Source organism: Dermochelys coriacea, chromosome 6, assembly GCF_009764565.3.
Source record: "Dermochelys coriacea isolate rDerCor1 chromosome 6, rDerCor1.pri.v4, whole genome shotgun sequence".
Taxonomy (NCBI): domain Eukaryota; kingdom Metazoa; phylum Chordata; order Testudines; family Dermochelyidae; genus Dermochelys; species Dermochelys coriacea.
The window spans coordinates 104,545,402-104,562,596 of NC_050073.1; the positions used below are offsets into that span (position 1 = coordinate 104,545,402).

General features: G+C 44.2%; 1 protein-coding gene across 3 annotated transcripts in view; it reads right to left on the bottom strand.

Annotated features, from left to right (window-relative positions):
• Positions 1 to 17,195, bottom strand: part of CCDC85C (coiled-coil domain containing 85C) — a 172,598-nt gene that overhangs the window by 52,701 nt on the left and 102,702 nt on the right. For all 3 annotated transcript variants that reach the window (XM_038404576.2, XM_038404577.2, XM_038404578.2), the window contains exon 2: positions 15,940 to 16,016. In XM_038404576.2, coding sequence (XP_038260504.1) covers positions 15,940 to 16,016 — 77 coding nt within the window. The remainder of the gene's footprint in view (positions 1 to 15,939; positions 16,017 to 17,195) is intronic.

The window sequence follows — 17,195 nt, forward strand, 5'->3', positions numbered from 1 at the left end:
TATAGGCAGGTGGCATATGTGTGCATTAGGTGCAAGGAGCTCCTGGCCCTCGGAGACCGTGTACTGGCTTTGGAGACCAGAGTGGCTGAACTGGTGGAGCTAAGGGAGACAGAGAGGTACACAGATGAGACTTTACAGGACACTGTAGAATGGTTCCATCCCCGGTCTGACAGCCTCTGTGCTGTTGAGGAGGATGAAAGCCTCAGGGAAGGAGAACATCCAACTGGAGCAGGTGGAAACAATCCCTTAGTTGGGACCCTCCTTCCAGATGATGTTGTGGTATCCTTTCACACTTAGGATACCTCTCCGGGGGAGGGAACTCCACTTATTAGGAAGAGACAGATATTAGTAATGGGAGATTCAATCATAAGAGACATAGATAGCTGGATATGCAATGACTGGGAGAACCACATGGTGACTTGCCTGCTTGATGCAAAGGTTGCGGATCTCTTGAGACATCTAGATAGACTTATGTGTAGTGCTGGGGAGGAACTGGTGGTTGTGGTACATGTAGATACCAAGGATATATTACCAACCACCTGACCAAGATTGTGTAAGTGACTGTGAAGTGCTCAGGAAGAGTAGAAAGGCTATAAAAATAAAAAACTCAATAATAATGGGGAATTTCAACTATCTCCATATTGACAGGTACATGTCACCTCAGGATGGGATGCAGAGATAAAGTTTCTTGACACCTTAAATGACTGCTTCTTGGAGCAGCGAGTCCTGGAACTCACAAGAGGAGAGGCAATTCTTGATTTAGTCCTAAATGGAGCGCAGGATCTGGCCCAAGAGGTGAATATAGCTGGACCACATGGTAGTAGTGACCATAATATAATTAAATTTAACATCCCTGTGGTGGGGAAAACGCCACAGCAGCCCCACACTATAGCATTTAATTTCAGAAAGGGGGCTACACAAAAATGAGGAAGTTTGTACCTTTTAATTTCTGTATCACTATGCCAAAAGTGAAATCTCTACAAGCTGCATGGAAACTTTTTAAAAGACACCATAACAGAGGCTCAACTTAAATGTATGCTCCAAATTAAAAAAACATAGTAAGAGAACCAAAGAAGTGCCACCGTGGCTAAACAACAAAGTAAAAGAAGCAGTGAGAGATAAAAGGCATCCTTTAAAAAGTGGAAGTTAAATCCTAGTAAGGAAAATAGAAAGGAGAAACTCTGGCAAATGAAGTCTAAAAATATAATTAGGAAGACCAAAAAAGAATTTGAAGAACAGCTAGCCAAAGACTCAAAAACTAATAGCAAAACAATTTTTAAGCACATCAGAATCAGGAAGCCTGCTAAACAACCAATAGGGCCACTGGATGATCAAGATACTAAAGGAGTACTCAGTGACGATAAGGCCATTGCAGAGAACCTAAATGAAATCTTTGCATTGGTCTTCACTGCTGAGGATGAGAGAGAGATTCCCAAACCTGAGCCATTCTTTTTAGGTGACAAATCTGAGGAACTGTCCCAGATTGAGGTGTCGTTAAAGGAGGTTTTGGAACAAATTGATATATTAAACAGTAATAAATCACCAGGACCAGATGATACTCACCCAAGAGTTTTGAAGGAACTCATATGTGAAACTGTAGAACTACTAACTGTAGCTTGTAACCTATCATTTAAATCAGCTTCTGTAACAAATGACTGGAGGATAGCTAATGTGACACCAATTTTTAAAAAGGGCTCCAGAGGTGACCCCAGCAATTACAGGCCGGTAAGCCTGACTTCAGTACCGGGCAAACTAGTTGAAACTATAGTAAAGAGCAAAATTGTCAGACACTTACATGAACATAATTTGTTGGGGAAGAGTCAACATGGTTTCTGTAAAGGGAAATCATTCCTCACCAATCTACTAGAATTCTTTGAGGGGGTCAACAAGTATGTGGACAAGAGGGATGCAGAGGATATAGTGTACTTAGATTTTCAGAAAGCCTTTAATAAGATCCCTAACCAAAGGCCCTTAAGCAAAGTACGCTGTCATGGGATAAGAGAGAAGGTCCTCTCAGGGACTGGTAACTGGTTAAAAGATAGGAAATAAAGGGTAGGAATCAATGGTCAGTTTTCAGAATGGAGAGAGGTAAATAGTGGTGTCCCCCAGGGGTCTGTACTGGAACCAATCCTATTCAACACATTCAAAAATTATCTGGAAAAAGGGGTAAACAGTAAGGTGGCAAAATTTGCAAATGATACAAAACTAATCAAGATAGCTAAGTCCAGGCAGACTGCGAAGAGCTACAAAAGGATCTCTCAAAACTGAGTAACTGGGCAACAAAATGGCAGATGAAATTCAATGTTGATAAATGCAAAGTAATGCACATTGGAAAACATAATTCCAACTAGGCATATAAAATGATGGGGTCTACATTAGCTGTTACCACTCAAGAAAGATCTTGGAGACATTGTGAATAGTTCTCTGAAAACATCCACTCAATGTACAACGGCAGTCAAAAAAGTGAACAGAATGTTGGGAATCATTAAGAAAGGGATAGAAAATAAGACAAAAAATATCACACATCCTCTATATAAATCCATGGTACTCCACATCTTGAATACTGTGTGCAAATGCGGTCACCCCATCTCAAAAAAGATATATTGGAATTGGAAAAGGTTCAGAAAAGGGCAACAAAAATGATTAGGAGTATGGAACCGCTGCCATATGAGGAGAGATTAATAAGACTGGGACTTTTCAGCTTGGAAAAGAGACGACTAAGGGGGGACGGATATGATAGAGGTCTATAAAATCATGACTGGTGTGGAAAAAGTAAATAAGGAAGTGTTATTTACTCCTCATAACATAAGAACTAGGGGAAATTAATAGGCAGCAGGTTTAAATAAACAAAAGGAACTTTTTTTCACATAGCGCAGTCAACTGGTGGAACTCCTTGCTAGAGGATGTTGTGAAGGCCAAGAAAGACTATCACAGGGTTTGAAAAAGAACCAGATAAGTTCACAGAGGATAGGTCCATCAATGGCTATTAGCCAGGATGGGAAGGAATGGTGTCCCTAGCCTCTGTTTGCCAGAAGCTGGGAAGGGGCAACAGGGGATGAATCACTTGATGATTACCTGTTCTGTTCATTCCCTCTGGGGCACCTGGCATTGGCCACTGTCGGAAGGCAGGATACCGGACTAGGTGGACCTTTGGTCTGACCCAGTATGGCCGTTCTTATGTTCTTATGGGGCAGGGGCGGGGCCTCAGGGGGAAGTGGCAGGGCAGGGGAGGTTCCAGCACTCTTGCTGTAGTGTCCGGTTTTTAAATATTACCAAGTTGGCAACCCTAGGTACAGCTAAAGAAGGTCCTATGAAAATCTAATCTTCTGTGTATTATGCCCACATACAAAGGTCTGCCTTTGAAATCAGTGGGAGTCTTATCATTGACTTCAACTGGATCAACTTTGGATCAGGAAAACCATTAAGAAAAAAATATGGATATAGGATTTTGATTAATCATATTGATGTAAGCAGAGTCAGGATGAGCTCTACCCTGACATCTGGTGGTGAGTCATGGTGGGTTGTGGAAAAGAACTTCAGGGGCTGATCTCATTTGCATAGGCACACCCACCCTGCCTAAATGGTCACTTTGGCTGCTGTAGGAGCCCCAGTTTCTCTGTTATTGGGGAAGGAATAAACTGTTATTATCCTGATTATGTGAATCAAGGACAGTGGAACTATACTTGGCCTTTTGTTATGATGGAGGGATTCACCATCAACTAAGCAGCACTTGCTAGGCAAGGGTCATGGGTTCCAAAACCCCATGAGGGGAGAGAGGCTGGGGACAGGTATTAATACTTGGTGGTATGGGCCCCCTGGGGGAGTGCCTTACATGCTAATTGCACTTTCTCCTCTCTTCAGCAAATTTTGATTCCATTAAGAGTCTAGTTACAGGCTACTGAGCTGAATTCACTTTGGGCTAATGGTGCACCAGCACTGAGGCTCCCTTACTACAAGCTGAAATCACAAAAGAGCTAAACTTACTAAGAGCTGAAATCAGTGAGTGTTGTGTAGTGGGGGAGCCTGAAGATATATGGTGGAGCAGTTTGTGGGATGGGCGAGCAGAGCAGCTGGTGGAGCAGAGCGTTTGTGGGATGGCTGGTGGAGCAGAGCATTGCAGTTTGCAGGACGGAGAGCAGAGCAGAGCGGCTGGTGGAGCAGAGCAGTTTGTCGGATGCCTGGAGCAGCTCGTGGGGGCGGCTGGCAGAGCGGAGTCCCATGGAGAGGTGGGGCAATCAGCTTTGGACCATGTAAGGTGCCCCTTAACCCCTTCCCCCCGCCCCCCATCTCCACCCAGGTTGGGAGGTAAAACTCTGCAGATAAACTTTTGAACTCTGGGGCTGCCCTGACCAGGGACAGAGACTTTTGGGTCGTTGGACTTTTGGGACTTTGGGTTGCTAGACTCAAGAACCAAAGGGAAATGACATGCCCCAAGTTGCTTGGGGTGGGTATTTTTTGCTCATGGGTTGTGTTATGAATCCTGTTGGTGGTGGTTCCCCAACATAATGCCACATTGTTTCTCCCTGTTATTAAAAGGCTTTCTGCTACACTCAGACTATGTGCTTGTGAGAGGGGAAGTTTTGCCTCTTGGAGGCGCCCAGCAGGGGTAGTATACATTTGTCCCAGGTCACTGGGTGGGGGGCTTGAGCCGGTTTTGCATTGTGTTATTGGAATGGAACCCCTGGATACTGAACCCAGCCCTTGTTGCTGCCAACTCTGATGGGCAGAAGGGTTACATTTAGGAAGTAGCAAAAATTTTAAACATTGCTTACAAAAAAGGCCATAAATTGCCTTGGTACTTTTTATTTAAAGTACTTCTGAATTTAAACAGAGGCAAACACAGGGAAAGCATTCATGTCCGAATCACTCTCTGATCCAAAAATCAAATGGCCCTTGTGAGATCTTAAATTAAAATAATGATAATTCTCCCAGCAATCAGTAGGGCGTGCTTTAGGGAAATAAGGCAGGTTTGCAATTGTATTCAACTTCCCAAGTATACATGTACCATTCCTGGACCAAGTAATTGCTACACAACAAAACTAACAAGCTGATTTGAAAGGGAGGCTCAAATGTTCATAGCTGATGTGAGCTCAGTGTGCCAGAGAGGCAATTGCGTACGTGGGAGTGTTAATGGCAGATTTAATGCAGAAGTGGCTGATATTAAAACAATAGAAGAAATTGCAATCCAGTTCTTTTGGAGCCCGCCCATTGAGTGTGATTTCTTTTACTCCCCCATTTTTAAGAGAGGTTTAACTCCTTGCCAAACTGTGTTTATTTCCTAGTTCATCCCAGCTCTCCTGGCTCTCATACTTCCTTAAATCCAGGGGCTATATTCCTAATTTGAAGACAAACATTTGGGGAACTTCCCATGTGTATTTGTAGAAATGCACAAATTCAACTAGGCACTCCGCAGATCCCCCTATTCCCCAGGGTAGCAGATCCTAATCTGGGCAGCAATTCTCCATATCATTAATAGTATTTACAAGAATTATTTGCTACCTGCATGGCTACAGCCTGAAAGAAGTTAGTTTTAGTGTGGCACGGACAACTACTCTTAAAAATAAAAACAAGCCCTACTTTCAAAATTAGAAGACAAAAAAATACTTCAAGACAGGATTCCTCAGGAATTGTCCAGACCACAATAGTTCCCAGGAATGACCCCTACAAGTTTGGGAGTATTGACTGAGAAATACTTTAAGATTGTTGGTCTTTTAAATAAATGCTCGGCCATTCCACATAAGCCTTCAGGGTCAGAAAAGACTCCTCCTGTCCCACAGAGGAACCGATTCTTTGATGAAAATCCAGATCATAATCCCACTGTCAAGCTTCCAGTCAGTTGCAGTCTCACGGCCTACCTTGAAATGGCTGCTCTGTTCAAATCTAGGCTCCCCAGGTCAGCAACCTGCAATGCATGCTGGGGCACCTTTGCCCTGGAAAATCCTCCAGGAATGCCAAATCTGAATAGAGAAGTCATACCAGGCCAAGCAGAGACATTAAACCTACTGAGATCACAACCATCATCCCACAATGTGAAGGACCTGATGGTGGGAAGTGGAAGCGGAAACCAGCTCAGGCATAGGACTCATGAAACCTGATTTGGAACAACCTATACATTGCAGTTTTCATTTAAAGAAAATGATTCTAGCCTTTTCCCTTGTGCAGAATGACTTCTTTGTTTAACATTTTCTGCACAAGGAAAAAAATGTAAACCGGGGTGAAAGTCTCATTAGGATTATTCGTAAAAAATTATGGGTTATTCATGGTCTTTCCCATTGCTACCCAAAACTGACCTTTGGCACGTATGAGACTTACAGGCATTGGGTCCCTTTAATTTTGGAAATGTGGGAGATGCAAGCAGAGTAATTTATAGTTGTGGGGCAGTGCTGTCTGAGATTGTTCAAAGCACAGGCCCCATGGGTGCTCTGGAGCTCAAGCACCCATGGAAAAAAAAATAGGGGGCACTGAGCACCCACCAACCCCAAAGGTTCTGGCCGGGCTGCTGCCAATCAGCTGGTTGGCCAACCCAGGGTGGCCAGCAGAGCAGCAAGCAGAGCAGGAGGTGTTGGAAAGGGTTTTGGAAGAGGGGGCCGAGCAGGAAGAGGCGGGGCAAGGGCAGGACCTCGGGGGAGAGGGTGGAGTCGAGCAGGGCCTTGGGGCGGAGTGGTAGTGGAGCACCCACCGGGAAAAAAGTCAGCAGCTGTGGTTCAAAGGCACTCGGTCTCCCTCCTATCTGGCTACCTGCAGCTTAGCCAAACACGGGTACATTTTAACCACAAGGGGTACATTTTAACAATATGAGAGGCATCCTGGTCTAAGGGATGAAGCATGGATTGAGAGCAAGGGGCTAATCCCAGCTCTATGGTGTACTCCCTCTCCAGAGGTGGAGAAAACAATGTTTCTTCTACCTCCTAATAGGGGGGTGGATTGTGTCAATTAAATAGTTAATGTTCAGACACTACCACTATACAGTCCTGTAGCCTTAAAATTGCCTTGTCCCAGGCAGAGGTTATTTTAAAGACTGAGTGGTAAAACTCACCAGACTGCCCACAAAACCTTCCAGTATCAGCTCTTATTGTCCCTCACACCCCTATTTTATAGGGATAATTAGCTCTCTAGGCATCTTTTTTAAAAAAAAAAAAAAGTTTGGCAACTAAGGACAGATGCCAGCATAAGCATTTGGACTCCACTTCTCTGGCAGAGTGAGGCTGGAGACTGGAAGGGGCCAAAGATTTTCACTTCCGCTTTTCACATGAAATGGAGTCCGTTAAATGGTGCCACCAGCAATCAGGTCACTCCCTCCCCTCAGAATCCTGTGCACCATGATGTCGCCTGAGTAGAGCAGCAGATTTGTGAAGCCTGCAGTTTTTCTGGGTGCAGTTAAATATCAAAAGTCATTGGCTTTGAAGGCAACTGTTGCATTGTCAGGTAGAGTGCAGCAAGGATCTCCTCCAGGCTGAGGAATCTATGGCAGAGCTGCAAGGTGGAGGACAGGTGGAGTGTCTGGGAATTGGGGCTAGGGCGAGGAATGCCGGTAATGCAGAAAAAGGAAAAACATCCAGAAGTCACAAATTTTGGGTAAAACATGTACATTTAAAATTGAAATTTGCCCCGACTCCTCAGTGATTTCTCCCCAAGTTTAACATGACACACCACTGAAGTAAACAGTAAAGCAGGATCCTACTTTAGAGTTCTCAGCTGTACTAAATGCACTTACAGCAGCGATGCCATTTACAAGTACAGAAAGAACACTTTCATGTAACTTACTTTCTTGTTTGCCACTTCATTCTCTGAGCTTCTGTGGCAGCCCCCAATCCCCCAGTCAGGATCTGTGCTTGATCCAACTGCTTGGGGCAGCTGTCCTCTATTTGGGTGTTTCAGAGACAATAGTTTCCAAATAAAAGGAAAGATATGAACTGACGGTATATTTAGATTCAGATGGTACCTGCCTCACTTAGAACTTGTCTATACATAATACTGCACTGTGCCTGCAACTGTGCCACTGTAGTGCTTCAGTGAAGACCCTACCTACACAGAGGGGAGGACTTCTCCCGTCAGTGTAGGTAATCCACCTCCCCGAGGGCCAGTAGCTAGGCTGACAGGAGAATTCTCCCATTGACCTAGCACTGTCTACATGGGGGGCTAGGTCAGTTTAACCATGTTGCTCAGGGGTGTGGATTTTTCACACCCTTGAGGGCTATAATTATACCAACCTAATTTCCTAATGTATACCACAGGACTTAGGCACTTAGCCCCCTAAGCATCTAACTCTTAAGACTCCAGCTGGTAAGGATTAAAGCTCCTAAACAGGAACTGCTGCACTGCAGGGGAGAGGGTAAAATGAGGCCCTGCTGGGGGCCACCCCTCCCTCCAGCACCCCACTGACCCAGAACTGCCACAAACAGGAACCTTTGCACATTCCCATCAGAACTATAGAATGTGCTCTTACTTTCTCTGCCCTGCGCTGACTGACTGTTTGCTTCACTATTTCCCGCTTCCTCTCACCCTCTCCCTTTATTTTCCATTTTGCTGATTCCTTTTTAAGTAAACCAAATTTCCCCTCCTCCCCCCTCAAAAATATTGTGGAACTAACCTGATGTTGGCTGCCATCACACTGTTCGCTCTGCTTGTGTGTTATACCCTTTCCCCCATCTTGTGTCCATCCTCTCCATTTAGACTGTACGTTCTTCAGGGCAGGGACTGTCTACTCTGTGTTTGTACAGTGCCTAGCACAATAGGGCCCAATTCTTGTTTGGACTTGAGGCTCTGCTGTAATAAACATGATTAACATTAAGCATCTAACTCCCATTGAAAGCCAATTGGGAATTAGGTGCCTGTCTCACTTAGGCACTTTTGAAAATCCCACTAGACATCTATCGGTGTTTTCAGATGCCTTAATACCGATGTGAACTGGACCTCATTGCTTAACTAGATTTCATTTTAATATCATTTGCAAAATTTAACTCGTTAAATTTAAGTCAGCAAAAGCAAAACTAATGTTATTTGGAAATGCTACATGATGGAAAATATTAAACATTGGATTATGAGGTAAATACACAGCAGAAAAATGTTTGTGAATGGCAAAATGGCTGTTTCCATAGATCATATTGGACTATTCAGCCCAAGAATACTGTATACCTGCCACCTATTTGTTGTATTTGTCCTTGAGGATAAATTAATCTTGTTCCAACAACGTGACATTGTTCATGGTGATATTTGGCATGATCTCATGTGATAACATTGAGTTATATCACAAAGCTAGGAGTAAATTGCCAACTCTAAATAGGATAACAAAACCTTCACTGGAATAGGCCAGTGAAGACCTAGAATCGCTGGTGTCAGGAGTTCACGTGATCAGTGGACACCAGGACTTGCAACTCTACATTAACGAAGAGCCGTGTCCAAAATATAGTAAAATTCTGCTCCAAGGCTACAGAAAGCTTTAGATGATGCAGCAGGAGATGTAATGAGTCTACTCTATTATATTGTTCAACACTCGCTGCTAGCTGCTGCTCCTGGCTTAGAGCATTACCAAGGGTAGTCCTGAAAAGGAACTATCAATTCCTGTGGGTAGATGATGTAGAAATTAAAGATCAACTGGAGGGAAACAATGGCTCTACAATGAAGCAGCAGATATAAAAGAATAAAACCAAAAAAACCCACCCAAACTAAAAAGTCCCACCATATCTGTATGTAGTTATCATGAATGAGAAGGAAAGAGAAAGGAAAGCTTCTTCATTTTCCCCCATCCTCAATCGTGATTCAGGGAATGGGATCATTCGATCCTACTCAAAATGGGAAGAAAAGAGCTTCCAATTAATCTGTTCAGAATAGTCACCAGAAGCAGAGAAGTACGTGTCTTAACACACCAGTATTGATATCGTGTACAGTATGAACGGCAGACTCAGAAAGACCCTGGAATATCACTACTCCCACAGCACCGGCATTCTTTATTCTTATGTGTTTAAGGATGGCAGAGATGTCAGCCAGCAGAATAATGAGCTACATTTAAAAGTCCCACACTAATTTATTTTTCTGCCTGAAAAAGGCACAAAGGTATTGAGGTACACCTCTATAAGGCCTCACATCTCAGCCACTAAACAGGGTAAGTAACAAATCTTTGTCAAGAAGCACCAGTTAGCAAAGGAGCCCTGTGTCCCAGGCCACTGTAGAATAAACATTTTTACAAAGCTTGCAATATCATTTACAGCTCTGGCAATAGCAGATATCTCTGGATGAAGCAGTATTTTGGTTCTATGCTTAGCATTTGGAAACAACAAATCTGTACTGGTTATAGAAGTCTTCCTGGCTTAATCTCTTAATCCACTGGCATTGTTTGTTGCTTAGGACCTCAGGTTTCATCACTCCTTCAGCGCCTTGGAGACAGAACTTCCTGCCATTGGGAAAGCATCTTTCCAAATACCCCTTGCTACTGCACTGTCAACATACAAGGGAGAAGGCTGAGCTGAGTTAAAATGCAACTTAGGTGGTGAAAAGTGAAGTGAGTTTGGTGGTTTCAACAAAGTCTCAATTAGAGGGAACATATCAACAGTACAAAAATTGCACCCCATTTGTCATGATGCTATCTGACTAGGTGCTTACCCAGAGCCCCTCATCACAGGATCTGAGCTTTACTTTCCCAAAGCAAACAGAGCAAAAGAGAGTCAAACAAGCAGACTAAATTTCTTCAGAGGGTGCTGGAAGTGCATGTCTATGTACTGAGAAAGAGTGGGGAGCTTCTCATCTTCCTCCATCTTATTTTCTTTTCCTTAGGTTTGTTTGTTGACATTGTGGGAAGATGAGGTTAAATCAGCAAGTTCCAGAAGAGAGCTTTGGAGCAATTGCAGCGAAAGCGCAGGCCACGTCTATCGTACCGCTCTGCAGCAGTGGAGCTGCAGCATACCCTGAGCTGCTGCAGCATGTCAGGTGAAGACACTCTGTGCCGACAGAAGAAAGCTCTCCCATCAGCATAAAAAACTCACTTCTGTGAGCGGCATAATCTATGTGGGTGGAAGAAGCACTGTGCATAAGAACGTTTGTCAGTGTAACTTATGTTGCTTGGGGACTGTGGGGGATGGAATATTCACACCCGAATGACATATGTTTTGCCGACATGGGCTGTAGTGTAGAAGTAGCCTCAGTTCTGTGTTCCAAATAATTTTATCCTTGAAGGTGGCAGTCTCATTGTTCACGGTACTACAGTAACGAGGGCCATATAAGTACCTAGGACTGCCAAATAGATGATCTGTGAGCAAGAGGTATTCTTTTAAGTAGCTTGCCCCAGATGCCATGGAGAACCATAAAGATGTTTTATAGTGAGCGAGTAGAGCACCGGGGTCATATATTCTCAGTCACCAGTGTTGCTAACAAGGTGGGCTGGTGCATTTTGGATCTTGGAGCTTATTACTGTCACTGCATTCATTCCTAGGCATAGCAACTTGCAGTAATCCGGCCTAGAAGTCATGGAGATAAGGATAATTGAGGATAGGTCATCATCAAGTGACAGCAGAGGGTCCAGCCTTCTTGCCAGCCCCAGAAGGCAGGCAGCATTTTTGGCAGCTGTTGCTATTTGAGCATCCAGAAGCAGGAGAACCCCAAAGCAGCAAACTGACTTGGATAGTTGAGGGCAGACTCCCTCAGCAGCAGAAGGCATGACGGTGGTGACCAGATCTTCAAAATATTTTTCTCTTCCCCCCCAATTTATAAATGTTTAGCTTCAGCCCAATGCCAATCACCAAGTTAGCGAGGTCACCCACTTGCTGATCTTGGCCAATCACCACGTGAGCGAGGGATAAGGGATTTGGTAGCAAATGAGACGATGCCCCCTGCACCATTCTTTGAGTGTGGCCTGAAAGCCAGGATTGATGGGATTTTCTGTATTAATTCCTGCTACAGAAGTGCTAGGTATTACTGGGGGAGATGGAAGTGTTTTAGGATTTTTTTTAAAGAAACTCTCTCCTTCTCAATTTCATTGGCTAAAAACATAAAACTGTGAACATGCTGGGCTTTCCTGTATGAAATCCATTCCCTCAAACGTGAACATTTCTTCAGCAGTTGCCTCATGGGAGGTTCATTTGCAAAAAAAAAAGGCTTCAGTGTACTAACTAAAAGAATGTCCCTAGATATCTTTGTAGTCCATGTACTTTTCACCTACTAATTAGTAATCACTTTTCTGACCTTGTAAAAGCACAAGCAACCAGATAAAGCGCTCAGTGCCGTATGGCCTGCAGAAGACAGAAATAAGTCAGGCCAAGGGCATATTGAACAGGGAGCCACTTACCCAATCCATGGCCAGTCTCCTAGCAACAAGCCACAGCATTCAACAGAGCCCATCTGTTTACCAATATTTCCAATTAAATCATCACAGGGTTTAAACTGCCACCAGCTAATTTGGGGGTGGGAGAGAGTTAACATTAAATTAGCAATTGATTTATGTCTGAAGGCCACTTGGATGCTGTTGAGTGTTTTTGGGGTTTTAACCCTTTGGTAGCTACCTGGAGCTAAAGGACTTTCTGGTGTAATTCAACAGGGCATTTTGCTTTAACGCCAGGGATGCCAGCTCAAGATCTCAACGAGTTGAAAGGATTACAAAGGCGGGTCAAACTGTAGCTTGTGTGACAGGGTCAGGCCAGATGGCTACAGGAGAGTGATTTTTTTTTTTCTATTTTCAAATTTGTTCTATAGAAGGCAGATATATTAGCCCCAGGTTAAGTAGGTCACTTTTCCCTGGGTAAGGTAACAGGGAAGGCTCCAGAACAATCAGGAACTTTCTGGAAACAATTAAGGAAGACAGGCTGATTAGAACACCTTCAGCCAATCAAGAAGCTGCTAGAATCAATAAGGCAGGCTAAGGCCGGGTTTAAAAAGGACCTCACTTCAGTCTGTGGCGCGTGCGAGGAGCTGGGAGCAAGAGGTGCAAGAAGCTGAGAGTGAGAAGGCGTACTACTGGAAGACTGGGAAGTACAAGCATTATCGGACATCAGGAAGAAGGTCCTGTGGTGAGGATAAAGAAGGTGTTGGGAGGAGGCCATAGGGAAGTAGCCCAGGGAGTTGTAGCTGTCGCACATCTTTTCCAGGAGGCCCTCTAGTCAGCTGCATTCCACAGGGCCCTGGGCTGGAACTCGGAGTAGAGGGCGGGCCCGGGATCCCCCCAAACCTCCCAACTCCTGATCAGACACAGGAGGAGTTGACCTGGACTGTGGGTTCACGAAAACAGCCAAACTGAGGGCAGCTGTGAATCTCCAAGGTGAGCAAATCCGCCAATAAGCGCAAGACCCACCAAGGCAGAGAAGGAACTTTCTCACACTTGATATTTAGATTTCGTAAAAAACAAGATTTTACAAAAAACCTCAGCACCAATAGAAATACTTCCATCTTTTGGATTTTTTTTTGTTAAGTCCAATGGGGAAAGGATGTGTTTTTTAAACAAATGAACATTTCAGCACCCACTACAATCAGAACGTGGAAAGAAAAGTAATGTTGGACTGGTTTATTTTAAGTGTTCAAACTTAGTGAGATGGAAAGAGCAAGCAGAACAGCATAAAGTATAAGAAGTAAAACTAGGTTTAAAAAAAAAGTGTTTTCATTTCATTACATCTAAAGTGATAGTGACACAAGGAGCTGTTTTTAAATAATTGCCAACTCTCTAACCAGACAGAATTTTAACCTAACAGCTGAGAGAATTAGCAGTTGAACTCACTGCCATAGCGCCCCCTACTGTCAGACCTTCTCATTGCAGCAGTTTCAGCCCTAGCACCCCATATAGGCAATCTGCCTTTGAGCACGATTCAGTGCTCCAGCTGAGAAGCATCTAGTTCAGATCCCTTAAAGGGTAAGGGAAATTCAAACTAGCATCCAAAGTGTCCCAACAAATCAGCCCTTCCTCTGGGCTCTGTCTTCATTCCTTCTCCCTAGCTCTGGTATTCAGCACTAACCCCGCAACCCAAGTCTTCCTGAGGTGACTGTTCTCCTTCAGACTCTGACTCAGGGCCCTTCACAGGAGCCCTCTGCTTCCTGAACTCTACCCCTTTTAAGAGGGCTGTCCATGAAGTTATCACCTGATGTCTCTTAGGCCCACCCTCTCTGTCTGGAAAGTACAGGTGTAATAGATGTGACTAACTGGCACTTATCCCTTTCTAGCCCATAATGGGGTTTCAGCTCATCACCAAGAGATGGTCACAAAGAGTGACTATAAAACATTCCTTAAAGCAAGAAGTGAGGTTTAGAACAGAAGAAACCTAAACACGTTAGCACAGAAGAAAGTGAAAGGATATGAGGGCACAGGGCTGAATTCTCTGCTGGTTTAAATGGCCATACCAATGAAGCTGCACCAGTTTACACCAGCAGGGAATTTGGCCCTGGAGTCAGAGGACATGCAAGGCAAGAGGAGTGTTTCCCCATGCAAACTCGCATGTCAGAGCAGCTGAGAAGCAAGAAGGAACAGAACAACTGGTGGCTAGAAGCCCCTAGGAGCAGAAACCAGGGAGCAAGCACAGTCTTAGCTTTAAATGCTTTTTCTGGAGCCCACTGTGTGCAGAACAGTCACTCACTTCTTATGGCACTTGTTTGTTTATAAGCACAATGATTGTAAACAAACGTTACAAACGAGCTCCATACAACAATGGCCAATGCTGCTCCTTTTTGCTGTGCTCTCCTGCAGATATTATCCTTGTCCTACTTACAAATGGGCAGTCAAAACAACAACCTATAACAAGGATAGTGCATGCATTGGGGTCCTCTGTATTGACACATACATAACCCTGATGTAATGGGGGCCCTCGCCTCCAGAGCATCCCCTCACAGCCCAGTGTAGCTCTGCCATTGCATCTCTGCCTCAGTTTCCCCAAATGAGGCTTTTAATGACTCCACTGAAGCTTGTTTTTGAACAGCGCCCCTCCAGGGGTGTCTAGTTTATTCAGTCCCAAAAGGCAGATCATCACATGGGCAGACCTACGCATCAGCACCTCCAGTTGGAGGGAGGAGGGGCTGAGTCAGCCTTAGTCCATCAACCCCTGTTATGCACAAGGTCCCTTACCAGCAAGGCATTCATAACCTGGAACCCTCTTAAGTCAGGGGCCTTTAGCTGGGGAGGGTCCCTCCTCTTGGATCAAGGTCCCCACCTGGAGGCTGAACTGCAAGGACCCTTTCTCAGAACATCTTATAATTCCTCTAATCTAGGACTTCTGCTGTTGCCTGGTGAAGCTCTTCATGGGAGCCAGGTTGGTCTGCGATTTAGCATTCTTAGTCCCTTTCTTCTGGAAACTCTCCCACCCGGGAGCATTCTCCCTGGCTTTCTTTTGCTGCTGCGCCTCCTTCACTAGTTTTCTCCCCCCAAAGCCTTCTCTCTAGGAGCTTTCTCTTCCTACACTCTGGAACCATTCCTCTCCCCAGGAGCTTCTGTTCTCCTAGCTCCCCATGCTAGCTGCAGCTTCACTTTTATCAGGCCCAGGTGTTTCCTTGCCTAATTAACTGCTTCCCAGTTACTCAATAACTTAATTAGTCTCAGGTGAACCTGAGTTGCCTCATTCCCTTTTGTGGAGCCTTTCAGAGGTAGTCTGGGCTCCTGATCCTTTCAGAGGGCCAGCTACCCTATGACACCTCCTTTGTGTTCCTCCATACCATCTTGCTGCTCCTGCTATGGGGAGCAGCCTTCCTGTCACTCTACACCTCATGAACGCCTTGTCCTTGTCTGGACTTGTTTCCTTTACTCTCTCTCTCTAATGTGCTCTATTATTTAATTTTATAAATGATTTTGAGGTACAGTTAGTATGAAAGTCATTTTACAAAATAAGACCCGATCCTGCAACTGGATCAATGCAGGTGCACCCTCGCACTTCAACAGGGCCCGATTGAAATCATGGGGGAACCAGGTTCTGTCTGCTTGGATCCAGTTGCAGGATCTAAAAGTCATATTGTATATTAACACCACCAAAAAAAACCTACCTGAGAAAGGAGTTTGTTGTCATCCTCCAACAGTTTGACTTTTGTTTCAAGTTGCCTGATGTAGTTGGAAGATGAATCTTTAAAGAGAAGGAAAAGAAATAAGATTAATCTCCCTGGGACACGGTTCTTTAAAATCAGAAATATAGTTTCAACATTAGACTCATTTTTCCTCTCTCTGGAAGATAAGCTTAGAAAAGAGCTAAAGAAGCATGCTCAGGGGTCACAGCTGGAGAGTCTAATGCATTATCAAAGAGGAGGAGACAGATACAGCAAGACCTAAAACCTGAAGTACACACATGAATGAACATACACACCCAAAGAATTCTACCAGTGAGATCTGATAGGCTATTCTAAAAACACATGGAGCAGGCAGAAATAATGGTAGGACACCAGCGTATAGTAGTCTCATATAACATGGCAGTGTTCAATTTGGGGAGTTTAATAGACAGTTTAGCATTACAGTAAGACAGCACCAGTGGTTAGGATGACCTGGTGCCGAAGAGCTTTGTGGGTGGGTTGCTGCTGTGCAGAACATCTGCTTTTTGTTTTGGAACACATTTTGAATCAACACATTGCAAATTGTACACAGAGAAATTAAAGAGAGGGCAAAATAGTTGCACCAGCTTTATCACAATTTAACTATTTGAAGGACTTTCTTGCACACATTAAGCTGTCTGTAACATTTTAAATTAGTCTGCAGTGTGTGTTTATATGATCTGTTTGCTGTGAGTTTTGCAGCTTAAGCAAGTGACTAACCTGAGCCAACTCTGTTCTGTCAAAAGTATTTTGTAAAGTGTAGAAGATAGAGCACTGGACTGGGACACAGGAGATCTAAGTTCTATTCCCACCATGGCCATTGGCCTGCTGGGTGACTTTGGGCAAGTCACTTCAGCTCCTTGTGTCTCAGTTTCCCCATCTGTGAAATGGGGATAATGATACCAACCTCCTTTATAAAGTGCTTTGAGATCTACAGATGGAAAGCGCTATATGAGCTAGGTATTAGTATTTACTGTGAAATGGTGCAAAGCCACTATTCAACCATAATAGTTCACACTGGGCATGAATGAGAGAGGAACTGAGCACACTGCTGATTTTCGTTGGGCTTTGGAGATACTGAACTCTCAGGCTCAGACCCACTGTGGTCTAGCAAGATGCAGTTAGTAAGAGATTTTCATACATGATCTTCCAAGGCTCATTCCTAGACTACCTGATCTCTCACTGATGTCATTGGATGTTGAAGTTGTCCAGCACCTACC